Source organism: Zootoca vivipara, chromosome 5 (assembly GCF_963506605.1).
Source record: "Zootoca vivipara chromosome 5, rZooViv1.1, whole genome shotgun sequence".
Taxonomy (NCBI): Eukaryota; Metazoa; Chordata; class Lepidosauria; order Squamata; family Lacertidae; genus Zootoca; species Zootoca vivipara.
The window spans coordinates 95,990,763-96,013,565 of record NC_083280.1 but is presented as its reverse complement, the minus strand read 5'-3'; the positions used below and the strand labels follow the sequence as shown (position 1 = coordinate 96,013,565).

The following is a 22,803-nucleotide window of genomic DNA, read 5'->3' as shown; positions in this document are numbered from 1 at the left end:
TCTCTCATAACAAAGCTGAATGCTGAAAGATTCAGGAGAGAGAAAAGAGTATTTCTTCACACAGTGCATAGTTAAACTGTGGATCTGGCTCCCACGGGAGGCAGCGATGGCCACCAACTTGGACGAATTTAAAAGAAGATTAGACAAATTTGTGGAGGACAAGGCTATCAATGGCTATCAGCCACAGTGGCTGTGTTCCACGTCCACAACCAGAAACAGTATGCTTCTGAATACCAGTGTTGGCCACTGTGAGAAGAGGTGGGCCATCCAGAATGCCCCTCTGACATTTTTATGAGCTTCACACCTGAGGAACCAAAGCCATCTGTGTGGGAGGCGGAGGGAAGTATACAATTCGTTCTCAGCTTGTAGATTTGTCAAGTGTTTCTCATCTACATTTGTCACTTAAGCTATGATGATCAGAAAAGCTTCATTCATAGCATTTATTCAGTTCCCAATCTATGTGCCAGGGAGCATTACTGCTCTGTGGCATAACAGCTAGGCGTGCCCTGGGGACAAAAATAATTATGAACGGCTGCTGTGAGCCCACAGCACTCAGCTGCAGCGGGGGATGCCCACGGTGTCTCTGTTTCAGTGGTGTAGCATGGGGGGGCTGGGGGGCACATTTTGTTTTTAGTCCCAGGCACATTTTTTTAAGGGGGATAGGAGGCGGGCAGGCGTGGAGGACTCCCTGGTCCTGAATGGGGTAACTGTGCCCCTGAAGGACCAGGTGCGCAGCCTGGGAGTCATTTTGGACTCACAGCTGTCCATGGAGGTGCAGGTCAATTCTGTGTCCAGGGCAGCTGTTTATCAGCTCCATCTGGTACGCAGGCTGAGACCCTACCTGCCCGCGGACTGTCTCACCAGAGTAGTGCATGCTCTGGTTATCTCCCGCTTGGACTACTGTAATGCGCTCTACGTGGGGCTACCTTTGAAGGTGACCCGGAAACTGCAATTAATCCAGAATGCAGCAGCTAGACTGGTGACTGGGAGCAGCCGCCGAGACCACATAACACCGGTCCTGAAAGACCTACATTGGCTCCCAGTACGTTTCCGAGCACAATTCAAAGTGTTGGTGCTGACCTTTAAAGCCCTAAACGGCCTCGGTCCAGTATACCTGAAGGAGCGTCTCCTCCCCCATCGTTCTGCCCGGACACTGAGATCTAGCGCCGAGGGCCTTCTGACGGTTCCCTCGCTACGAGAAGCCAAGTTACAGGGAACCAGGCAGAGGGCCTTCTCGGTAGTGGCACCCACCCTGTGGAATGCCCTCCCACCAGAGGTCAAAGAGAACAACAATTACCAGACCTTTAGAAGGCTTCTTAAGGCAGCCCTGTTTAGGGAAGCTTTTAAAGTTTGATGGATTTCTGTATTTTAATATTTTGTTGGAAGCCGCCCAGAGTGGCTGGGGGAACCCAGCCAGATGGGCGGGGAATAAATAATAAATTATTATTATTATTATTATTATTATTATTATTATTATTATTATTATTACCAGGCTCTCTCACTGAGGGAAGCCTCGCCTGGCCCCACCTTTGGGGCTGGGGTGGCAGCCGCCGCCGCAGCTCCTTCTTCTTAGGGCCACCCCTGGGCCAGCTGAGAGGAAGGGGCAGGGGGTGCAGCTGCAAGCCAGCCACTGCTCCCCTCCTGGGTCAATTCCCCCTGAGCAGGGGGCAGAAGTGGCATAAAAGTGGCGGCAGTGTTGCCGCCCTTCTCCTTCACTGAGCCTAGCTGGGCCAATAATTTAATCTGGTAAAAGGCAGCTTCTTATGTTCTTGATGAATCGCTTCCAATTTGATTTTAACACCCAGAGCTTTTCTTCTCATAAATCTTCACTATCACAAAGAAAGAAGCATATCTTCAGGCTTTATTTTGTTTTTTCAAATTCTTTAATGTACAGTTTTTTTTTAGTTCTGCCATTACTAATTACTGTAAACCACAGTGTCGTGTTTGTAGCATTCAAAATTGGTTGTGGATTCTCTCCCCACTCCCCCAAACTCTTTGATGCTAAACTACAGTTTATTTCCCACCAGAAGAGCAGTTCATAATATCTTCACCCTTTGAGGCAAGGCGAGCATAGCTTCCAGTTTGTCTTTCATCCAATATTGTGTTTTCTCTGTCTTTTTCCCTTTGTGGTCAGCAGGCATTGCTCAGTCCTGATGGGCCCTTGACTGCAAAACACACCTCCACTTGAACAGGTCTTAGGACATTCTGAATTCATGTCAAATTGTCAGAAGAAACTTCAAGATGATGAACACCAGACATAAAATATGGGCTGCTGGGGGGGGAGGTTGCTTCCAAACATCTGGCGAATCAAAACTTAGGGGAATGGGAAGTGCTAAGGTGATGTGATCAATGCACTGTTTTATAAGTGGATGCAGGAATCCTGATGAGCATCATCTTCCTATAAGGACCACAATGTTCATTTGTGGGGTGGGGGGTAGAAAATGTGTGCATTGCAGCTTGCACATGGAAGAGTTCCGCATACAATCAGAGCATGGGTGAATTAATATGGTTAATTAGAAAAGTTGCATAACTGAGTATGGAGAAAAGGATTTTTAAGGGGGCATTATGTTATAATATAGACACACACACATATACTGTTTCAGTGTTGTTCAAAATAATTTAAAATAACTCTATAGACATTTCAATGATATACAGTAATATAACTTAATTGAATCACTCAATTGTACTCAACAAATGCTACTAATATATTTACAATGTCTTGTGCTATAGGACCGAATATGGAAGTATGATATCCATGGAGGAGTTTTGCAGTTTTATTGACTGTGTGGTGGTGATGGCTGATGGCGGGGAGCTGCAGTCATTTGTTGTGAAATGGAATTGGATACATGTATGCTTGGAAAGATATTTGGGGTACGTGGCTTTTTGGGTGCTCATATGGAAACTCATCAGCAAATCTGCTCCACAAATGGTTATTCAAAAATTGGAATTAAGTTTGCCTAGGGCATTTTTTTTTAAAAAAACAACCAAACACCTTTATCTCACTTTCCAAGTTACAATATGAACCACCAATCACACAAAGAAGAAAAGTATGTCCCTTACTGTTGAATTTAGCTCATACTAGAGCTGCAATGAATTTGCTCTCATTGGATTATTAAATCATATATTCTCTCTAAATAGTCTCTGAATACTGAAAAGTTGGTCAAATATTCAGCATCTGTAGCTGACATCCTATTATATGTTATTTCAATATTTACTACATTTATTTACATTCATTTCTCAGTAGTTGATGTTTGACTGTTTTGGATAGTTGGGATAAATCTGGTATTCGACAGCTAGATAGGCTATGAGGTCTCATATCTGATGACTGTCAAAGCCATCAAGAGATGCCAACCACTCTGTGACTGTAACCCTAGAGGACTGAGTGATGGCTCCACCATCTCATCCAGGGCCCTGCCAGGCTCATGTCCGCAAGGTGGAAGTGAGGATGCAACAATACTCTTATGGGACTTCTGGCTGAGAAGCCGGTGTGACAAGTCACCTCTCCAGGTGCGTCTAGCTTGATGGGGAACCTGGATGGAGATGGGAGTAGTGGGGGCTGGCATGCTCTCCCAATGAAGTTGGAGGGGGGTGAACCCACAGACATCTGGAAATGCCTGCTAGGGTCAGAGATGGAGGTCAAGGGGGCAGGACGCTGGGTTACTGCAGCTTCATCCATTGCAAGCTCTCGTCTCTTTTGTGCATGTGCTGCAAAGTTCCTTTGAATTAGGATAATTGGGCATAAAGTTTAAGGCACTCTTCAGAGAAGATGTGAAACAAACAAGCTGCTGGGTGCTCGAGGTTTCTGAATGAAAGTAATAAACACACCACTTTTTATGTGTTTATGAGCCCCTCCTGTTAAAAGGAAGAAAAGATTACAAATGAGGACCTTGGAGTTTAAATTAGCCTTGCCTCAATGAACAGTGGTTAAAGAAATTATGAGTGTATAGCTGGTGAAAAGATGGCAGGGAAGGAGCATTTATTCAGTTCCCAATCTATGTGCCAGGGAGCATTACTGCTCTGTGGCATAACTGCTAGGTGTGCCCTAGGGACAAAAATAACGATTGTTGTAGAAATCCATTACTCTGCCCCTTGCCTCTCCATCTTAAATCACTCCTTGTTGTTTCTATCTTAATTCTTTCTTTTCATCTTGCTTTTGTGTAAATCTGGATCCATCCTTTTCACCATTGTTCTCCTTTCACCGTATCCATTTGAGTGGATGCAGAGGGATGCGGGAACCAACCATACAATGCAATACAACAAAATGTAAAATAAAGGTCCAGAAAGAAACACAATGGTGCAATTGCAAGGAACATGAATAAAGGCTTTGCTCATTTCTGAATATTTATTTGGGATTTATTAAGGGCTATTTTATACAGAGCCGGCCCACCCATAGGCAAATTGAGGAAACTGTCTCAGGTGGCAGGATCTACAGAGGCAGCAGATCCAGCCTCTGGGGAATGCATTGCCGGCTGCTGCTGCTGCTGCTGCTGCTGCTGCTGCTGCTGCTGCTGCTGTGACAGGAAAAGCTGCAGCATGCCCCTTGGAGGCTGGATCTGCTGCTACCGGTACCTCAGCAGCTCTCCCTATGCTACCACAACAGTGGTCTCTCTGCCCTGGTGGAGGGTTACTGGTGTTTTCATTTTCCTTGCCATTTTGTGGTTTGCCTTAGGTGCCAAAATGTCTTGGGGTGGCCCTGATTTTATGCATTACGTTGTAGGGCATCCAGACTTGTCACCAAGAGTGCACTTAAGAGGCAGCTGCAGCCAAACCCTTGTAAACATGTGCATGCTACATTCATGCTTTTTGGCTAGAGATGTGCCCCTAAAAGAGTGGTATGAAGAAGAGGCTCTTAGGGAAGAGGGAGGGTAGTTAAATTCTGTCAACCATACTTCGGGTTCACTGTGATTTAAAAATAACTCAAGTTAACACATCATCAGCCATCATCATCATCATCATCATCAGCTGGCTGTTTTGGGCTAATGAATCGCTTGGCTGCTGCAAAGTGGGATTCAGCAACTGCTGTTTTCATTATCTTCATGGCATGGTGTGAACATGATAATGTCTTTCAGAGAAAAAAAACCTGTCCTAACCTGGAAATGATCAAACATTAAGAAAACCCAACTGCCCAAATAATGTTGCTGCAAGGTTAACTCTATAAAGCCCTGACTTATGACCAAATCACACATGCCTGTGCTTACTGGTTTGTGCAACAGCTGATGGCTCACAGCTAAATGTCTGACTTGTCTCTCCTGAAAAGGAATTTGCTTGAGGTGATGTATGAGAAAACTGCTGGCTCTTGTTTACTTATTTATTCATATTTAGAATACTTTATATCCCACTTTATAGCCCCAGGAGGCTTTTAAAGCATCTTTCTTGCAAAAGATTCTAATAATAATAATAATAATAATAACAACAACAACCACCCCACATTCACAGAAATGGTAGAGTGTCCCTCTGTTGCCAGAATTATTCAAGTGACATTTCCTGCCCCATGCTTTCCTGGTGTCTCCCTTCAGCCTTTGCCCACTAGACAACAGCTCCCTCCCACGGATGTCCTCTGAGGCAAGGCAGTGGGGCTGAGCAGGGGGAACTTTATGAACTGCAGCATTGAGTGGCAAACTGCATGTGGACGTAAATGGTGGCATAGACCAGTGTTTCCCAACCTTGTGCCTCCAGATGTTTTGGGACTACAACTCCCATCATCCCTAGCTAGCAAGACCAGTGGTCAGAAATGATGGGAATTGTAGTCCAAAAACAGCTTGAGGCACAAGGTTGGGAAACACTGGCATAGACAATGGGACTGGGATTCCTGCAGCCAAAATTTCCACCCACTTCCTTGTCATGTTGGTCAGTATAACCTACTGTGTGAGTCAGGACCACAGTTGCAAGAAGTTACCCTACATCCAATCCACATTCATTGCAACTGTTGGAAGGAATGGGAGTGGTGCAAAAGTCACGCAGACAGAACCTTGTGTATCATCACCTCAGACAACATCCTTTCGATTCAGGGAAGATAGTTCATACATTCAGCTAATGTTTAGAGACTTATAAAGATCCTCTTCCCACGGAATGGGTCCACGGTTCCCTCTGCCACTACCCTCTTAATAGGGTGAGTACTTTAGGTTGTCGGAATACTAATGCCTGAAGAGGCTGAAACTGTGAGCCATAACCCACAAAATAAAGGGTGGGAATAGCAGCCCTGTTTGGATGTCCTAATTCCTCATCTACAGAGGAAGAGTGGGAGACTCTCTCCTGTAATCTTTTTGCTCCATGAGTTGGAAGCATACATCTACAGCAGGCATCCCCAAACTGCGGCCCTACAACTCCCATGATCCCTAGCTAACAGGACCAGTGGTAGGGGAAGATGGGAATTGTAGTCCAAAACATCTGGAGGGCCGAAGTTTGGAGATGCCTGATCTACAGTAAGGAGTCTGCTCTATCTGAGAAGGTTCCACTTGCGATTTAGAACCCTGGGAGATCAGGGTTGTAAATCCCCTGGACAGCCTAGAGAAGTAGAGAAGTCTCACTGCTGCAGAAGTCAACCCTCCAGCTCAACAATGGGGAAGATTATGAGAATGGAGCTAGAGCGCTCAGGAGCCTCCCTCGCCCTCATCACATGGAGAATCAGAAACCTCTGAAGAGGTTTAGCCCTCTGCATGGAAGAGTATCCCAAAGGACTTTCTCTGTTGCACAAGTTAGGAGAGCGGAGGTCAGGCACGGAAGACATTCATTCACACAGAAACAGGAACTTCTGCCCAGGTAAGCCAGGGCATCATTAAGTAACATTTAAACATGGCAGCTTCTCCCATGGGTTCATCCCACTGTGTGGCTGTGACACCTAAAAGTGTGCCACTATGTGGGCAGTGGGACCTTAATACAAAATTGTCACACACCCCCAATGCTGATCTGCACTAATATTTGTTTACTCGATGGCTCCTTAATGCGAAACCATTTCCCAGCTAAGCTTGGGAATGATGCTTTCATGTCAAGTGCTAGGCAGTTTTCTGGGTCCCCATGGTGGCGACCTTTAACTGTTCCAGCCGCAGCATGGGGTGGACACATGAAAACGGGTCTCCCCAAACATGGCTGCAACCAAGAAAAGGTAGCCAAGGGGTGAGAAATGAGGAAGCAGTGACAGGATACAAGCTTGGCTGCCTTGGTTTGTACAGGGATGAAACTGCTGCTCCCCTTTTGAATTCTGGGTTATCTATAGTAACCATGTTACTAGCATTTTGAACCACTGTTTAAACCACTGTTTCCCATGCTCCAGTTGCTTGTGCTCTCAGGCCATGTTTGATGTGTACACTGTACAGTCACAGAACTCTTTTTAACAGTGGAGTGCTATGAAATCAGTAGCATTGAAGACATAGGGAAAACCAAATACAAAATAAAAAACAGAAATAAAAATCAGAAAGTTAGAATTCCAGTAAGTTTTACATTTAGTACAGAGTAAAGACATAGCTACCTGTTAGTGCTTAGAGAATTTGTTTTGATGCTATTAAAAACATAAATAAAATATTTTTTTCTTCAAATGTCCATTCGAAAGGTTCCAGTGTCACCTGCTGCTGTCAGAGCTTTTGTCCTTTGTCCTGACCTTTGTTTTACAAATAAGTCAATAGCTGAGCTCCCACCCACCCTAGTCCCTCTTGTACATCATTGTCTCACCAGCTGCCCTTTACTTGCTTTTCTTTCTTTCCTTTTCTTGATTAGAAATAAAAGTTTTTCAGCAACACTGCTGGGATTTTAGGTTTGTCTGTGAACAGTTAAATTCCTCTATTCATTTTTTAATAAGATAAAGGTCTTATTTGCACATATTTGTGTGCGTTATAAATCTGAAAATAACCTCCTGGACTCGCTGTCTGTGATACGTATAATTTAATCTAAGAGCAAAACTCTACAAAACCCAGAGTGCAGGGGTTTTTTTGCGGGGGAGGGGAGAACCACAGAGGAAGCCGCTTGCATTGAACGAAGTCACCATACAATTCATCCCATCGACCCTGGTTCCAATGTAGTGAAACCAGCTAGTCAGCAAGTTAAGGCATTGTTCTTGAATGTGTTATTAAGAAGTAATAGGGAAGAGACTGGCCTCCTCCTCCAAAAAAAATCAAATGTGCAAAATGATGCTGTAGTTGTTTTGTTCCACTCGAACACGTGGTGGCTGTGTCTTTCAAAAAGTAGGAACATTAGCTGTTATTTACAAGTGAACACCTCTGTCCGCTCGCTACAAGTGTTGCATTTCACAAAGCAGCACCAGTGGAACTTGCAGTTACACTGCCAAACTTTGGTGTACTGGTGGGTGTTGTAGCCCCTCCCACAGCACATCATGTCACACCCGTCGGCGCTGGGCGAGGTGCGGTTGCAGAGGCGTCCCTGTGTCCCCACGCTCCCAGTGGAAGCATCTTCTTCGCAGTAGTTGGGTGACTTCTCTATATAGACCAGATCTGTTTCCATTGGTTTCTGGTAGCTCCTGATCTGCTTGATCTTCAGAAAGGTGGGCTGCCTAAGCCGGCTGGCTCTCACCACTTCCACCTGCACGGCGGCGTTGTATTTTTCTTTCAAAATATATCCAATCTCTCTGAATTTAGGGAGCGTAGTCCAACAGGTCTTGGTTGTGCAGGAACCGGAAACCCCGTGGCATTTGCATTCCAGTTTCATTCTCTCTTCCAGCACCTGTATACAAAAGCAGGGAGAAATAAGGAAAGGGGGAAATAGCCTTTCATACTTCATCACATGGATTCTAAGAACTGTAATATTACATGGGAAGTTATTGGTGACAATACCATGCATTAAGATCAAGGGCGCGATCCGGCACTTTTAAACTCCCACTAGTTTCAGATGGGTATCTCTGCTGTGTGCTTTTCTCTCATTAAAATTAACTGAAATTAGGAGTTGATTCAAGCCTTTGGTGTGAAAGAGGGTGAGAGCAAAATTTTGTTATTGTTCCTAAAGGTGTGATTCATCTCTTCTGCCCTAAAGATGTTCAGACATCAACCTTATTATACTCTATTTCCAATGAAATTATTGCAGTATTTTATATGCTTCAGATGGTTCAAATGTGCTTAAAATTTTAACTAAATGCAAAATTCAATGGAAACCCTAATACCGTAGTTATATCCAAAACAATGTTATTGGCTATGTCATGAATAGCCGGCCTGGTGCCTCCCACCTTCTCATATTCCTTGCCATGCTGGCTGGGGTTGATGGGAGTTCAGCATCAGGTGGGCACCATTTTGGCTATGTTAGTGTGCAATATGCAAGTTGATCCTGCAGGATCATATAGCTCCCCTTCATTTGCCAACAGCATACAGAAGAAGACACACAGTACAGTGGAACCTCGGTTTATGAATTTTCGGTTTACGAACGCCGCAGACCCATCTGGAACGGATTAATTCACTTTCCATTACTTTCAATGGGAAAGTTCGCTTCAGTTTATGAACGCTTCAGTTTATGAGCAGACTTCCGGAACCAATTACACCCATGCTTCGGGTTAAGTACGCTTCAGGTTGAGTACTCCACGGACCCGTCTGGAACGGATTAATTCACTTTCCATTACTTTCAATGGGAAAGTTCGCTTCAGTTTATGAACGCTTCAGTTTATGAGCAGACTTCCGGAACCAATTACACCCATGCTTCGGGTTAAGTACGCTTCAGGTTGAGTACTCTGCGGACCCGTCTGGAACGGATTAATCCACTTTCCATTACTTTCAATGGGAAAGTTCGCTTCAGTTTATGAATGCTTCAGTTTATGAACAGACTTCCGGAACCAATTACACCCATGCTTCGGGTTAAGTACGCTTCAGGTTGAGTACTCCGCGGACCCGTCTGGAACGGATTAATCCACTTTCCATTACTTTCAATGGGAAAGTTTGCTTCAGTTTATGAACACTTCAGTTTATGAACAGACTTCCGGAACCAATTGTGTTCATAAACCGAGGTACCACTGTATAGGTAAGTCAGCCTGTGCTGGAGGCTTTCAGCCTGAGCCCTTCAGGCAAAGAACAGAGCGCAAAGCAAACGTCCGTAAAGTGCAGCTCGTAAGCAAATGGAGTAGCCCACGGCAAAGATGTGTGGGAGGCATGTGACACTTCACAGGAAGACAGGGACAATTCCCTTCCCATCCCGTTAAATTCACCCAATCAAGCAATTCATCTCTGTGAAATACCTAAGTGAATGGCATTGCTTTTAAGACCTCACTACACTTTTTCAAATAAAGCTAGTGTGAACCTTCAGGGGACAGGAAAGATCCTGTTTAAACAAAGCAATAATACTGAATTTGTAGCTGTTGTGCATTTCCAAAATGGTTGTAGTTTGTGCATAATATATGGACTGGAATCCAGACCTGGTTCATTGAAACTGTCCACGTCTGAATTTGTATTTTTCTTATTATACATACTTCAACAGAAGAAAAAGAAAGCACAGTAGTTCCCCACCTCAGGTTTATAATCTATTTGTATAAGCAGGACCTGCAACAAAATATCACCAGACATGCCATCTTCCAGGAAACTCCATTCCTGGTTTTCCATCTGCCTCCCTGCCCCCCCCCCCGCTGCCAAACAAAAACTCAGCATTCTGTGGCCACTGAACATTACTATTACTATGATATTGAAACAATGAGGAAAACAAAGGGGGGGGAGAGCAGGAGCCATTTTCAGGCATTATATCCCTGCATGAGTAGCAACCTGTGGGGCAGAGGGGAGAGCAGCCTGCTAAGCCCAACCCCACCGCCATTCTTGACTAGGAGGGCAAGCTTCTATAGTGAAACATTTCAGCAGCTGAGCCAACAAATGTTCATTATTCAAATAACCAATGGCATTAGTATTTCCATGTGCTTTTAAATTCTCACTAGTGGTCTAAGTAGTTTTGATCTGGGTGCAAAAGATATAATGGACTTCCTAGGATCATTCCTTTCTGTGAAAGTATTGGTTTGCCCTTTTAGAGTAATAGCACTGTTTTGTTTTTAAATCTTATATTGCGGGTTAGCTTTTCTCTCCAGGCCATTTGCCATCCTGGACCAGAACTGTTTTCAGTCCCACTTGGTCCATGTATGGTTTTCATCCATTTGCTATGATTGCTACACATTCTGGTAGGTAGCCATGCTGGTCTGATGCAGTAGAAATACATTTTAAAAAATAATAATTGTCCAGTAGCACCTTAGAGACCAACTAAGTTTGTTCTTGGTCTGAGCTTTCATGTGGTACCGGTATCTGAAGAAGTGTGCATGCACACGAAAGCTCATACCAAGAACAAACTTAGTTGGTCTCTAAGGTGCTACTGGACAATTTTTTATTTTTTAAATATATTAACACATTGTGATTAATAACGCTCCTAAGTCCACATGGTGTCCATGCAGAAACCTTTTGAGATGCTGTGGTAACTATGGCTTAACATTTAACAGGCAAGAACTGCCACAATGTTTGGAGGAAAGTATGTTTTAAATATGGGACCCAGGTGGCGCTGTGGTTAAACCACTGAGCCTAGGGCTTGCCGATCAGAAGGTTGGCGGTTCGAATCCCTGTGACGGGGTGAGCTCCCGTTGCTTGGTCCCAGCTCCTGCCAACCTAGCAGTTCGAAAGCATGTCAAAATGCAAGTAGATAAATAGGAACCGTTACAGCAGGAAGGTAAACGGCGTTTCCATGTGCTGCTCTGGTTTGCCAGAAGCGGCTTTGTCATGCTGGCCACATGACCTGGAAGCTATACGCCAGCTCCCTCGGCCAATAATGCGAGATGAGCACCGCAACCCCAGAGTCGGTCATGACTGGACCTAATGGTCAGGGGTCCCTTTACCTTTACCTATGTTTTAAATATTTGTTTTCGCACTCCATTTTGCAGAAACTTCCCAAGAATTGAAATCATGTCAAAAAAATTCAAGTGGCTTTATCTGGCAGCTCCTCCAATTTAAATCTACCTTAAATCTACCTTCATTGATTAAAAGTTAATTGATTAATCTACTTAAAGTTTCAGTCTTACTCATGAGATGTCTGATAGTATCAGTCAGTCTTACTCATGAGATGTCTGATAATATCAGTCAGGGGAACTCTCCAGAACTCAGTTCCGGCCCCTCTCAGGTGAGTGCCATTGTCATTCTAAGAGAAAGAGGGAGGCGTTCATGGTGAGTTCCAGCACCTATTTTTCTAGAAAAATAGCACTGCGATCAGTTAAAATTAGCTATACTGTATCTGATACTGAATAAATCATACCACAAGAGTGATTCACCAAAATAAATCACCACTACATGACTTGCTCTCTCAGAATAACATTGAAACTATCTCCCTTCCTCTACATAGATTCCCTCTGGGTCCATGATGTTCTTTCCAAGTAAAATGGTTGAAATGCCACTTCTCCTTTGTAAAATCAGTGTTGTCATACAATGGCATAAAAATCACTTCTTCAGCTTATTGTTTTGCTTTTTCAAATGACACATTGCAAACAGCACTTGATGGAATTTCCCCCTGCAACTTAGAAAGAAAATCCTTACCAGGAAGAAAATCAAAACAAAGTGTGGAACATGTTTTGTCAGTTTCAAATTAGGCATATGGCATCAGATGCAGTTTTTGAACATACTGGATCCTGGATTTTTTAAACAATAGTAACATTTTTTCATGTGTTAGTTTGAACTTGCTTTCCCTGCTGTGTGTTTTTCTTGGAGATGCTAATTTTCAGACCAGTTGCTGAATGTAATGTAATTCGTATTTTAACTGCCAGAGCAAAGGGCAATAGACAACTTTTACACTGGTGCTCTGTGTCTTTTGCTTATGTTATTCAATAAAGCACCATGTGCCCTGCTGGCACAGAGAGAGGAAATGCCTGCAGGATCCCCCCGAGGCCCTTCCTCAAGTCTAGTTTTCACTGAGACAGACTTGAAACTGCAGAGAGGGACTCACACGACTGGATGCTCCTCTACACAGAAAAGAAAACCCTTTCATATAGAAAGCTAGCATGTTGGGAAGGAACTAGGCCAGAACCTCCTGTCAGTTTGGGTTCCTCATGTTTCCTGTTTTAAGTTCAGCTCCCATCATTAACCAGCACATTACCCTACTATTTTTTTTTTGCAAGCCATTTCCCCTATATCCTGCATTGTTCCTAGTATTTTCACAAACATATGCATTTTAGGTACACTCTTCCCGCATATATTATGTGGTTGGAGAATTGCAGCACAAAATTCAGAGAAGTGTGGATTTTCGAATTTGCGTGTTGTTTTGGGAAATGAAAATAAGGCAGGGTTGCATCAGCCCCTCCTCCCTTTTGGGCATTCCAGTTTTGTATATGCAGGGAATCTTTTACGCTGCCATAAGGTGTATCTGCCCAGCCATGTGAATCCATGCCTACCGAAAGGAAGCCCATCCCTCTAACATTAGACCATCCGCTCCTATTCTAAAATACCTTTCTTCCAGCCTCATTGTTGTGCAAGTTCATCAGCCTCCGAGCACTCTTTCTGATTTCTCTGGCATCAACAAACCTCCTGGAGAATTCGATGCCGTATCTGATATCAGCGGAGCAGCCTCCCCACTTCCACCCTTCCTCTTGGTTGTAATAACCTTGTTTCTCTCTGTCACAGCCACAGTTGCTTAGGTTCCCCTGGCTGCAGGCGGCAGTGACGGCATGCGCAACCCCGGCAGCAGTGATGGCGTAGGTGAAAGCGGCTTCCCTGCTTCCTGTGGAGTGGAGGGAGAGAGAAAAAGGTTAGCTGACTGGAGCAAAGAGAAGGTAGCTATGCCCCAATGAAATCCATCCTATACTTCCCAGCCAACTGGCATTTCAACAGTCTGCCCAGTTAAAATGTAGGTAGTACTGCTATCGCAAAGTGGCTTGTGAAGCACCTTGCAGGAGAGAGAAGGGATTCTGCTGCTTGGCAGTAACTGCGGCGGGATTCGGAATCCATGACTCTTGTCATTTGGCACCGGGGGCTGCCAGCACAGCACCCTAAAGGCACACAGCTTCCAAGCGGCTGGCAACGTCCTCTAGTCAGGGTCTCAGGACACCTTTCCTTTCCTTTCCTTTCTTGGAAATAAAGTTTTCTCAGCAACTATAGAAGCCTTCTTTGCCTCCAGCAAACCACCACATTAGCTATGGGCTGGATTCTGGTTTGAGGGTAGGACTGTCTTGGCGGTTTGGGCCCTCTCCCACATCGATGTGCCACCAGCTCCCAAACTGAATTTCCCACAATGCCCTGGAGTGCCCAGCTATTCCAGGGAAGTATTGTGTCAAGATCCCCCTTCATGGATTCAAGGACAGCTTTTTTGCATTTTATCTGTGGTGTTTTCATTTGTGTAAACTGTGCTGAGTTCCAGTCTGGGGAAAAGGTGGGATGCAAATAAATTCAATAATAATATTGTAGGGATAAAGCATGGAGAAGGTTCAGAAATGTGCACACAGGCTTCACTCCCAATATCACAACAGCCATTGATTGATTGATTGATTGATTGATTGACAGTCCTTATTTCACTCCTGAGTTAGGGACGGAAGGATCAGTCTGTTTCCAGCCCATTACAGCTTTGCATGTTATATCATAGAACTGTAGTAATAATAATAATTTATTATTTATACCCAGCCCATCTGGCCGGATCTCCCCGGTAGAGCTGGAAGGCACCCTGGGGATCATCTAGTCCAGCCCCCTGCAATGCAGGAATAGGCAACTGTCCCTTACAGGGATCAAACCTGCAACCTTGGCAGGTCTCCTCCCCCATCGTTCTGCCTGGACACTGAGGTCTAGCGCCGAGGGTCTTCTGGCGGTTCCCTCTCTACGAGAAGCCAAAGTACAGGGAACCAGGCAGAGGGCCTTCTCGGTAGTGGCACCCACCCTGTGGAATGCCCTCCCACCAGAGGTCAAAGAGAACAACAACTACCAGACCTTTAGAAGGCATCTCAAGGCAGCCCTGTTTGGGGAAGCTTTTAATGTTTGATGGATTTCTGTATTTCAATATTTTGTTGGAAGCCGTCCAGAGTGGCTGGGGGAACCCGGCCAGATGGGCGGGGTATAAATTATTATTATTATTGTTGTTGTTGTTATTATTATTATTAGCACCACACTCTTAACCAACTGAGCTATCCAGTAGTGTTCATTCATAAATTAGTTCAGTCTCATTTCTGCATCAATCTGCATTTTTTTATTTAAAAAGTGCATTATTTTAAACATGTTTTTTCAAAAAAATAGTTTTTACATATTCTGTCTTAAATGTGTGTTATTTATATGTGCTTTGCTATGGGTTTCTCTGATCAAAGAATGCATTGCGACCCACATATTAGTCCAGAAAGTACAAATAAAATTAGTTCCCCCAGAAATACAGACTGAACAAAATCCTTGTGGTTCCCTTGTTCGAGAGAAGGTGCTTTAAATTCTCCTTGCAGTTATGAACCCTGCACAATCAGGGTTTGCAATCATGGTGAGGATTCTTCACACATTCAGCCCAATGAGTGGAGTGGAGAACCTCTCTCCAGACCTCTGGCTTCAATGTGTGACTGGTGGGGGTGGAGCCAACAGGGACTTTGTGGGGGGAGAGGACTAACTCGGTGTCCCCTCCACCCTTCAGCCCCTTTTTGGATGCAGAGAGCTACTGCCTTTTTCAAATGTAAAAAAAGAAGAAGATTCAATCCGCAACTGAAAGGAATCCGTTCTAGTTAACACAGTCTCAAAGAGCTAAATTTCTAATTTAATTTTGCAAATCCAGACTGTAACCTGAGGTAAAATATATACAGTATGGCTCAGTTTCAATGTGTCTGTCAACACAGCTGAAATGAAATCATTTGCTTTAGTCGAGAAGAATAGACAATTTGACTGTGGAATCTTGTAAAATATGAACAAGAACTGAAAGGAGTCAGCTCAGATATTCTCTTCTGAAAATTTTCATGTTGAACATTCACAGCTATGTTCTGAATTTCTGAATATTTGTTAAATACTACTACAATATTTACTCAAATATAATGCTCGCCTTTTGGGGCCAAATTACGTTGCAAAAATTAGGGCACACATTAGATTTAACGGCACATTAGACTCGAGATAATACTTTGATTTCAGTCGTTTATATATGACTTTGATGTTCAGTATATGGTGTTTGACAGCTTATATTTGACAGTATTTGCTGGCTGGTGATATGCAATGGTGTTTAATAGTTTGTAACTGAAATATACTGTAATTACATTTACTTAACAGTACAGTACAGCATTTAGTAGCTGGCAGTAACTGATACTTGACATGAATCAGCGTTTGGTTTTAGAGGTCCTAACCCAACTGGGCAACTATGTGGTTCCAGGAGAGTCAATATTTAAAATAAATAAAATAATAAAATAATAACACGAGTTGCTATTTATGTTCTTACACAGAATTCATCTGGTTGAATGTAACTGTGCAAGATAACATGATATATGTGTATGTGTGTTATATAATTTGGTAGAAATAACAGCAATAATTGTATGTAAAAGGTGGAATATAAATATAGTAGTGGTAGTAATTATAATAGATTATGAAATGCATTAAACAATAATAAAATAATTTTAAATGTTAAATGGGTGTAGTGAAACACTGATGGACAAAGATATTAGCCCATATGGAGGTGGGGGGAGAACCAACATTTTTTGGTGAATGACAATCTTCATCAGGGACGATGAAATGGTGACCATATAAATAAATGTCAACCTTAAGGCAAATAATTAGAGACATAGACATGAATTACAATAGAGCAGCCCAGGATTAAAAATGTGACAAAACCCCCCAACCTCAGCTGACAAACACACCAAATATGCAGAATATAATGAAACATTATAATAATAAGCAAAAAGAAGGAAGTGGTCTAGATTTCTCATTGAAAAGCATTTTTATAATGTAAATATCTTCACGTAAAACAAGAACACATTACATTAGGCAGAAAAAAGTTCCCTTCCTCTGCCTTAGGATCCTAAAGGTAAAGGGACCCCTGACCATTAGGTCCAGTCGTGACCGACTCTGGGGTTGCAGCGCTCATCTTGCTTTACTGGCCGAGGGAGCCGGCACACAGCTGTGGCCAGCATGACAAAGCCGCTTCTGGCAAACCAGAGCAGCACATGGAAACGCCGTTTACCTTCCCGCTGGAGCGGTACCTATTTATCTACTTGCACTTTGACGTGCTTTCGAACTGCTAGGTTGGCAGGACCCTACAGGACCCTTAGGACCCTACAGAATCCAATATTAAGGTCTTCCTGTCAAGGCAACTTCTCTCTGAGGTAACACCCCCATGTCTCCTCCTCCTCTTGCCCTCCCAACATGGGAGATATAAAGAGAAGAAACTGAGCTATGGCCCTTCAGCATGTGAGAAGCGTAATCCTACTCAGAGGTGGGAACTGCTACCGATCACCATGTTATTTCAGCGGATTGGATTCAGACTTAATCACAATTAGAGGAGTGTGAATGAGTCTGGATTCTAGCCCAGAAAGAACTAGCCTGCCTTTGCATTCCCCATCAATCAATGAACAGGAATGCGGGAATGCCATCTCCAAAAATAGCATCCCAGAAAATAATTTGCAATGATTTCAGATATTACAAAAAAATTTGAATAACCAAGGCAACGGATTGCTTGTAATCTGAAACAGTTTGCTTATTCCAAACATTTGGATTTATTTCTAATATTAGGATAGAACTTGATAGATGTGATTCCCAGAATGATGTTTGTAACTAACTCTAAGTTGGTGAAGGTTGTTGTAATAAGAATATTTGTAAGGGAAATCAGTGGGTGGGATGGAGTGGGCTGTTCTTCCCCACAAACCTTTCCCCATGCTGGGCTTCACCAATCTTACTGATTTCCCTCTTGCAGATTCCTACTTGCCTCACATAGATTGGGACTCCTCGAGACCTGTCATTTATTAACAACAAACGGGGTGGGTTTGCTACCATTTATTTGTGAGAAGGAATACAAGAGAAACTGAAATGTTACACTAAGCAAAGCTACCATTTGTATCCTGCTGTTGGTGACTCATACCTTCTCTGATTGCAATTAATTATTATAAAATAATGTGTATGTTTCTTTGTACCATCTTCACATTTCCATGAACTAATTGATTTTTTACTTGTGTCTTTATTCTAGATGCTTGGTTAAGATCATGTAGTATTATCTATATGATCTTCCAGCAATATTTTTACTTGGTAAAATAAGTTCCCCATATTCCCTAACCAAAACCCATCTCTGAACACTAGTGGACTTTGAGAATGTTCAAATCTATATTTTGTGGCTCAGATTGATCTCTAACTCAAACAATCCAATTGGAAATATTAATATCACCAAACATAACAACAAATATTCCTCATGGAAATTGGATATTAAAACCCACCACTAGTCTAGTCATATTACTAGATGGCGATGTTACTGATGGTTCTGTTTTGTAAAAATGTCTACTGTGCAAGTCACAACCCCTGAGTTCATACATTCGGATGGGTTCGCATTAAGTGTTATCCATGTGGTGGAAAGCAATGCTCTTCCATCCCACTAGGACAGTGCCCTGCCACCAAACATATGAATTGGGGCAATTTCTAGGATTGCAACTTAAGTATGCTGACCAAATACAAAGCAGGACAGAGACACCAAGATTCTGTAGGCCCTTTGGCAAGGTGACCTTGGTGCCCCACACAACCTCGAAGATATTTGGCATTACGCCCGACCTTCTTAGGTGCCTTCAATCCAGTGTGAGTCTGACCTTCCAAGGTGTTATAATCAACTTCCGAAAATTCTGGCTGGAGAAAAACTACCGTATTTTCCATGTATAAGGTATTTTTCTATTATTATAATTAAATGTTAAAAATCAGGGGTCTTTTTCTACACGGATATTGCAGAGGGGGGACGTGCAGTTGTTGGCAGAGGCTATTGTGCGTGAGATTGGCAGCAGTGGTCAGGCAGTTGAGTGATTTGCGGCAATCCCCCCCCCCAAAAAAGAACTCTGGGCAATCTCCCCCCATTTCCTTAATTTGGAGTTCCCAAAAATAGGGGTCATCATATACACATGGACCCGTCTCTATTTTACCTGGAGACAGACTGTGTCCACAGCACATTACTTCAGATGATGGGTGTGGGCTCACATCTTTTCTATGCAAAAAAAATGCCCCTGGCCATTAAAAAAAACAGCATGCTAAGCTAAGATGATAGTAGCCTAGTTTGCTAGAATTCTGTATGGAGGTACTTTTTATAGAGGCCCTTTTCTGCTGGGATTGCTGTATTGCAGGGTCCCAACACTACAATTCTATGGTTCTGTGATTATGATTCAAGCTACATGATCCTCTACCTGCAGTTGGAAGCTTCTTCTTTCTTTTTCTTTGGCAATCCCTCGTAGCCAAGTAAGATTGTCTTCCATAAACACGGTTTTAACAATGGGTCCGTAAGTGACTGTGGAGGCCAATTCTGGATCCACACGTCCTTCCACAGTGGGGACATTGGTTTCCAGGCGGGAATTGATCACGGTGTGGATCAATTGTCATTCTCATCAAACCAGTCCTGGTGTTTCTTGGTTTGGTATCCAATAGTTTGTTCACAGGCTGCAATAATGGATGTTTTTAGCTTGGTCCAGTGTTCCTCAATGTTATCAGGGAATTCTGAAAGCAGATTGTGAGGGACAGGGGATATCGCGAAGTCCCTCCCCTCCTGAGTTCAAGCCCATCCCCGAGCGCAGGGGAAAGCAGGGAGAGTTCCGATTCCAGTGGGGAAGCAGGAAGTCGTGTCCGAGGCTCAGACAAGGTAGCGGAGCCAGGGTTCCAGGTGGGACAGGAAGGGGCAAGCAAGGGGGGCAGACCCATCCCCCCAACTCCGGAATTGCGCAGAAAGCGGAGAGGGAAGAGGATGGGTCTACCAAAGTTGTTATGTTGGAGAAAAACGCGCCAAACGCCATTCAGAGGTTCTGATTCAAGCTGAGAAGATGTGTCCTTGTAAATAGCATTGCCTTCAGCACTGTAAATACGCAGCACCAATAAAAGATAAAATGCAGAGCTGTGTAGAGTCATTACTCTGAAGTAGCCCACTCCGGCCACTGTGACACAGATGGTCCTTAAGAGTCGTTTGGAAGCAATTCCGCTTAATGGGGTCTTGAAGGGCTTGAGTGTTCATTTTGTGCCTTGGTTTCCTTCCTTGAAGCATGCGTTGAGGTATAATCTTGATAGCCATCATGGAGCATATTAGTCAGTGATTTGTCCAGCAGTCATCTGTGCTCATCATAGCTCTGGTAAGGAGCACATCATGGTGATCTTTAGCGCAGACAATAACATAGTCTAAGAGGTGCCAGTGGTTTGACCGAGGATGCCTCCATGAAGTTTAAAATTTATTTTTCTGGCGAAAGAGTGTGTTGGTAATAACAAGGTTGTGTGCTGCACATATCGTCAAAAGTAAGATTCCGTTCTGGTTGCTGTTGCCAACTCCTTCTTTCCCAATAGTCCAAGACCACAGATTGAAATCTTGCCCAACTCTTGCATTAAAATCACCCAGGAGGATAATTTTATCTTCCTTAGGTGTCTCTGATAGGACGGTATCCAGCTGAGAGTAAAAAAATTTTTTAATGTCTTCATAGGCATCCAGTGTTGGTGCATAAGTGCTTATAATAGTAGCCTGTTGGTTCTTGGAGAGCTTTATTCGAAGGGCTGAGAGTCGCTCATTAATGCCAGTAGGGTTTTTGGAAGACGCCTGTGCGTGAATTTGCTTTGTGTGTAGATCATAGCTGCCAAGTTATCCCTTTTTTACAGGGATTTTCCCTTATGCTGAATAGGCTTCCTCGCGAGAAAAGGGAAAACTTGGCAGCTATGGTGTAGATCAGTGCACGCTGACCAACGCACAAGGGGATGATCCAGCGAGTAGGGCAGCTGGAAACAGTACATCTGAGAAACAGATTTACCAAGACTAGACCTTAGCTTCTATTAATATACAATTAAATGGGCATTTGTAGCAGTGAGAATGCAAAAGATACAATTCCCTTTACTTTAAAAGAGGCAACTTTTTGCTTTCCCATGGCAGAGTAATTTACAGTTGTGTGATCTAGAAGTTATTTAAGTCTGTATGGCTCCTGCCTCCCAGGAGAAAAGCCCCAAAGATGACCAGCACAAATATCTAGGCATCTTATCATCCTGGATATTTAGGCCCCAGAAAAGTGTCTAAGTTCCTTACGTGGCCATCTTGGGAAGGATTGAAAGGCTATATTTAATGTTATACAGATCATAAATATTCACCGAAATCAAGTATGCCCTAAACTCTCAGTTGAGTTTATACCACCTGGAGCCTGTGGCATATCTGTATCTACATTTTAAAGATCTTAAGTTTAAACTTTGTGTTCAAATATATATCCAACAGGATACACTAAAAAGGTGAAAATTATTTAAAGGAACTGACACAAAATACCGAGGGCTGGTTCACTTTCTGCTGCTGCAGCAAGGATGGCAAATGGAGGCAGTCCTAGAGCCCTCCACCTGCTACAGGCAAATTTTATTCTTAGTCCGCACCTTTCTTATTGGATTTTGAAACTGTTAAAAGCAATCACATCTGCATATGTTCCTTTAAAAAAATCAAGGAGGGGTGCCTGATAGAGGGACTTCCTTTTACCTCCTATGAAACCTCTGTTTCATTGTGTCAGCAGTATGTGGAATATTGCCACTAATCCCTCCCCAAAGCAAACAAAAACGTGTTGTTGCAGAAAATCCTGTTGAGTAATAGGTCATTGGAATCCCAGCGAACTCCCCTGCTAAGTGCTTCTGTTTGAACAGTAGTTAATATTACAGTGCCTGCAGTAAAGTAACACAGTTGATCGATGGAGAAGAGAAAGCAAACAACGGGTGACGGGTGGTGGGCAGGCGGGCGAAGGGGAGCGTGAATGCAGCCTTCCTGAACTGCCAAAGGAAAATAAATGGGAGATGGAAGAGATGAGGGGGAGAAATGTGTTCATGCCTTGCTACCTGTGTCAGGATGTCATGGTGCATCAATGCACTAGCAAAAGAGCCCGATGGTCTTATTCAGAGAATGGCAGAGCAGATGCAGAACAGTGACATTATAGTAACACAGAGGGAACAATCCACTGGGAAGATCTCCTGTGCAAGGCTTCAGTGATGTCACCTACCCCGAATCGCAGAGAGCTGTGATTTGCACAGGAGACTGTCTCTTTGGCTACCTTTGTTCTTTTGCACTACATTCCATGGAGGAATCTTGCCCTTCTCTGATAGAGATGGAGGTTTTGCCCTCCTGCAACAGGAACAAATATGGGCAAGAAGTAAATTGACAGTAGGTGTCAGATACGTAAGAATCATGCCCAGTTCTAGCCTTTTTCACTTAGCATGCTAGTTGTGGTTGACTTCTTATGCGCTTTCACTTTTGCTGGGTGGGGGGGTCTTATTTGGCCTCTATTTAAATGTACTTTTTGTCTTGGGTTGTTCATAACCTCTGGCCTAAACTAGCAATAAGTTTCCTTTCAACCATAATAAAAAAGGTTAAAGCCACCTGTCCCTTTAAAACCAGGACTGTCCTGTTTTGGGGGTACATTGGGTTTAGCCCCCTATTTTTCCCGTTTTGAAGTCATAAAAATAAAAATTGGCATTTGTGTGCTCACCCCAACTTGCTTGTCTTGCCCCAACCAAAGTTGCTAGGTCTAAGCTACTATTCAACCCAGGCAGCAATCTGCCACTGATGCTCAGAGCAGGGAGAATATCATTGGGGCCACAACAGAATGGAAAGGCTATTATTTAAAGAGGGGGTTGCACATTGAATGTAATCACACCTTTAACATATCAACTGCTTTGGCTATAAAACTGATAGGTGAAGGTTCCCCTACACACGAGAAAGTTTGTAGGATGAAAAAAATCTCGAGTACTAGCACACTTT

The 22,803-nt window shown here is 43.4% G+C and overlaps 1 protein-coding gene across 2 annotated transcripts in view; it reads right to left on the bottom strand.

Moving 5' to 3' along the window:
• Positions 1-1,860: 1,860 nt before the first annotated feature.
• The window catches only part of WNT7B (Wnt family member 7B), a 129,468-nt gene continuing 108,525 nt past the window's right edge, over positions 1,861-22,803 (bottom strand). For both annotated transcript variants that reach the window (XM_035137569.2, XM_060275161.1), the window contains exons 3-4: positions 13,382-13,653; positions 1,861-8,670 (exon numbers count right to left, since the gene is read on the bottom strand). In XM_035137569.2, the coding sequence (XP_034993460.1) occupies positions 8,191-8,670; positions 13,382-13,653 (752 nt within the window). In that variant the 3' untranslated portion in view covers positions 1,861-8,190. The remainder of the gene's footprint in view (positions 8,671-13,381; positions 13,654-22,803) is intronic.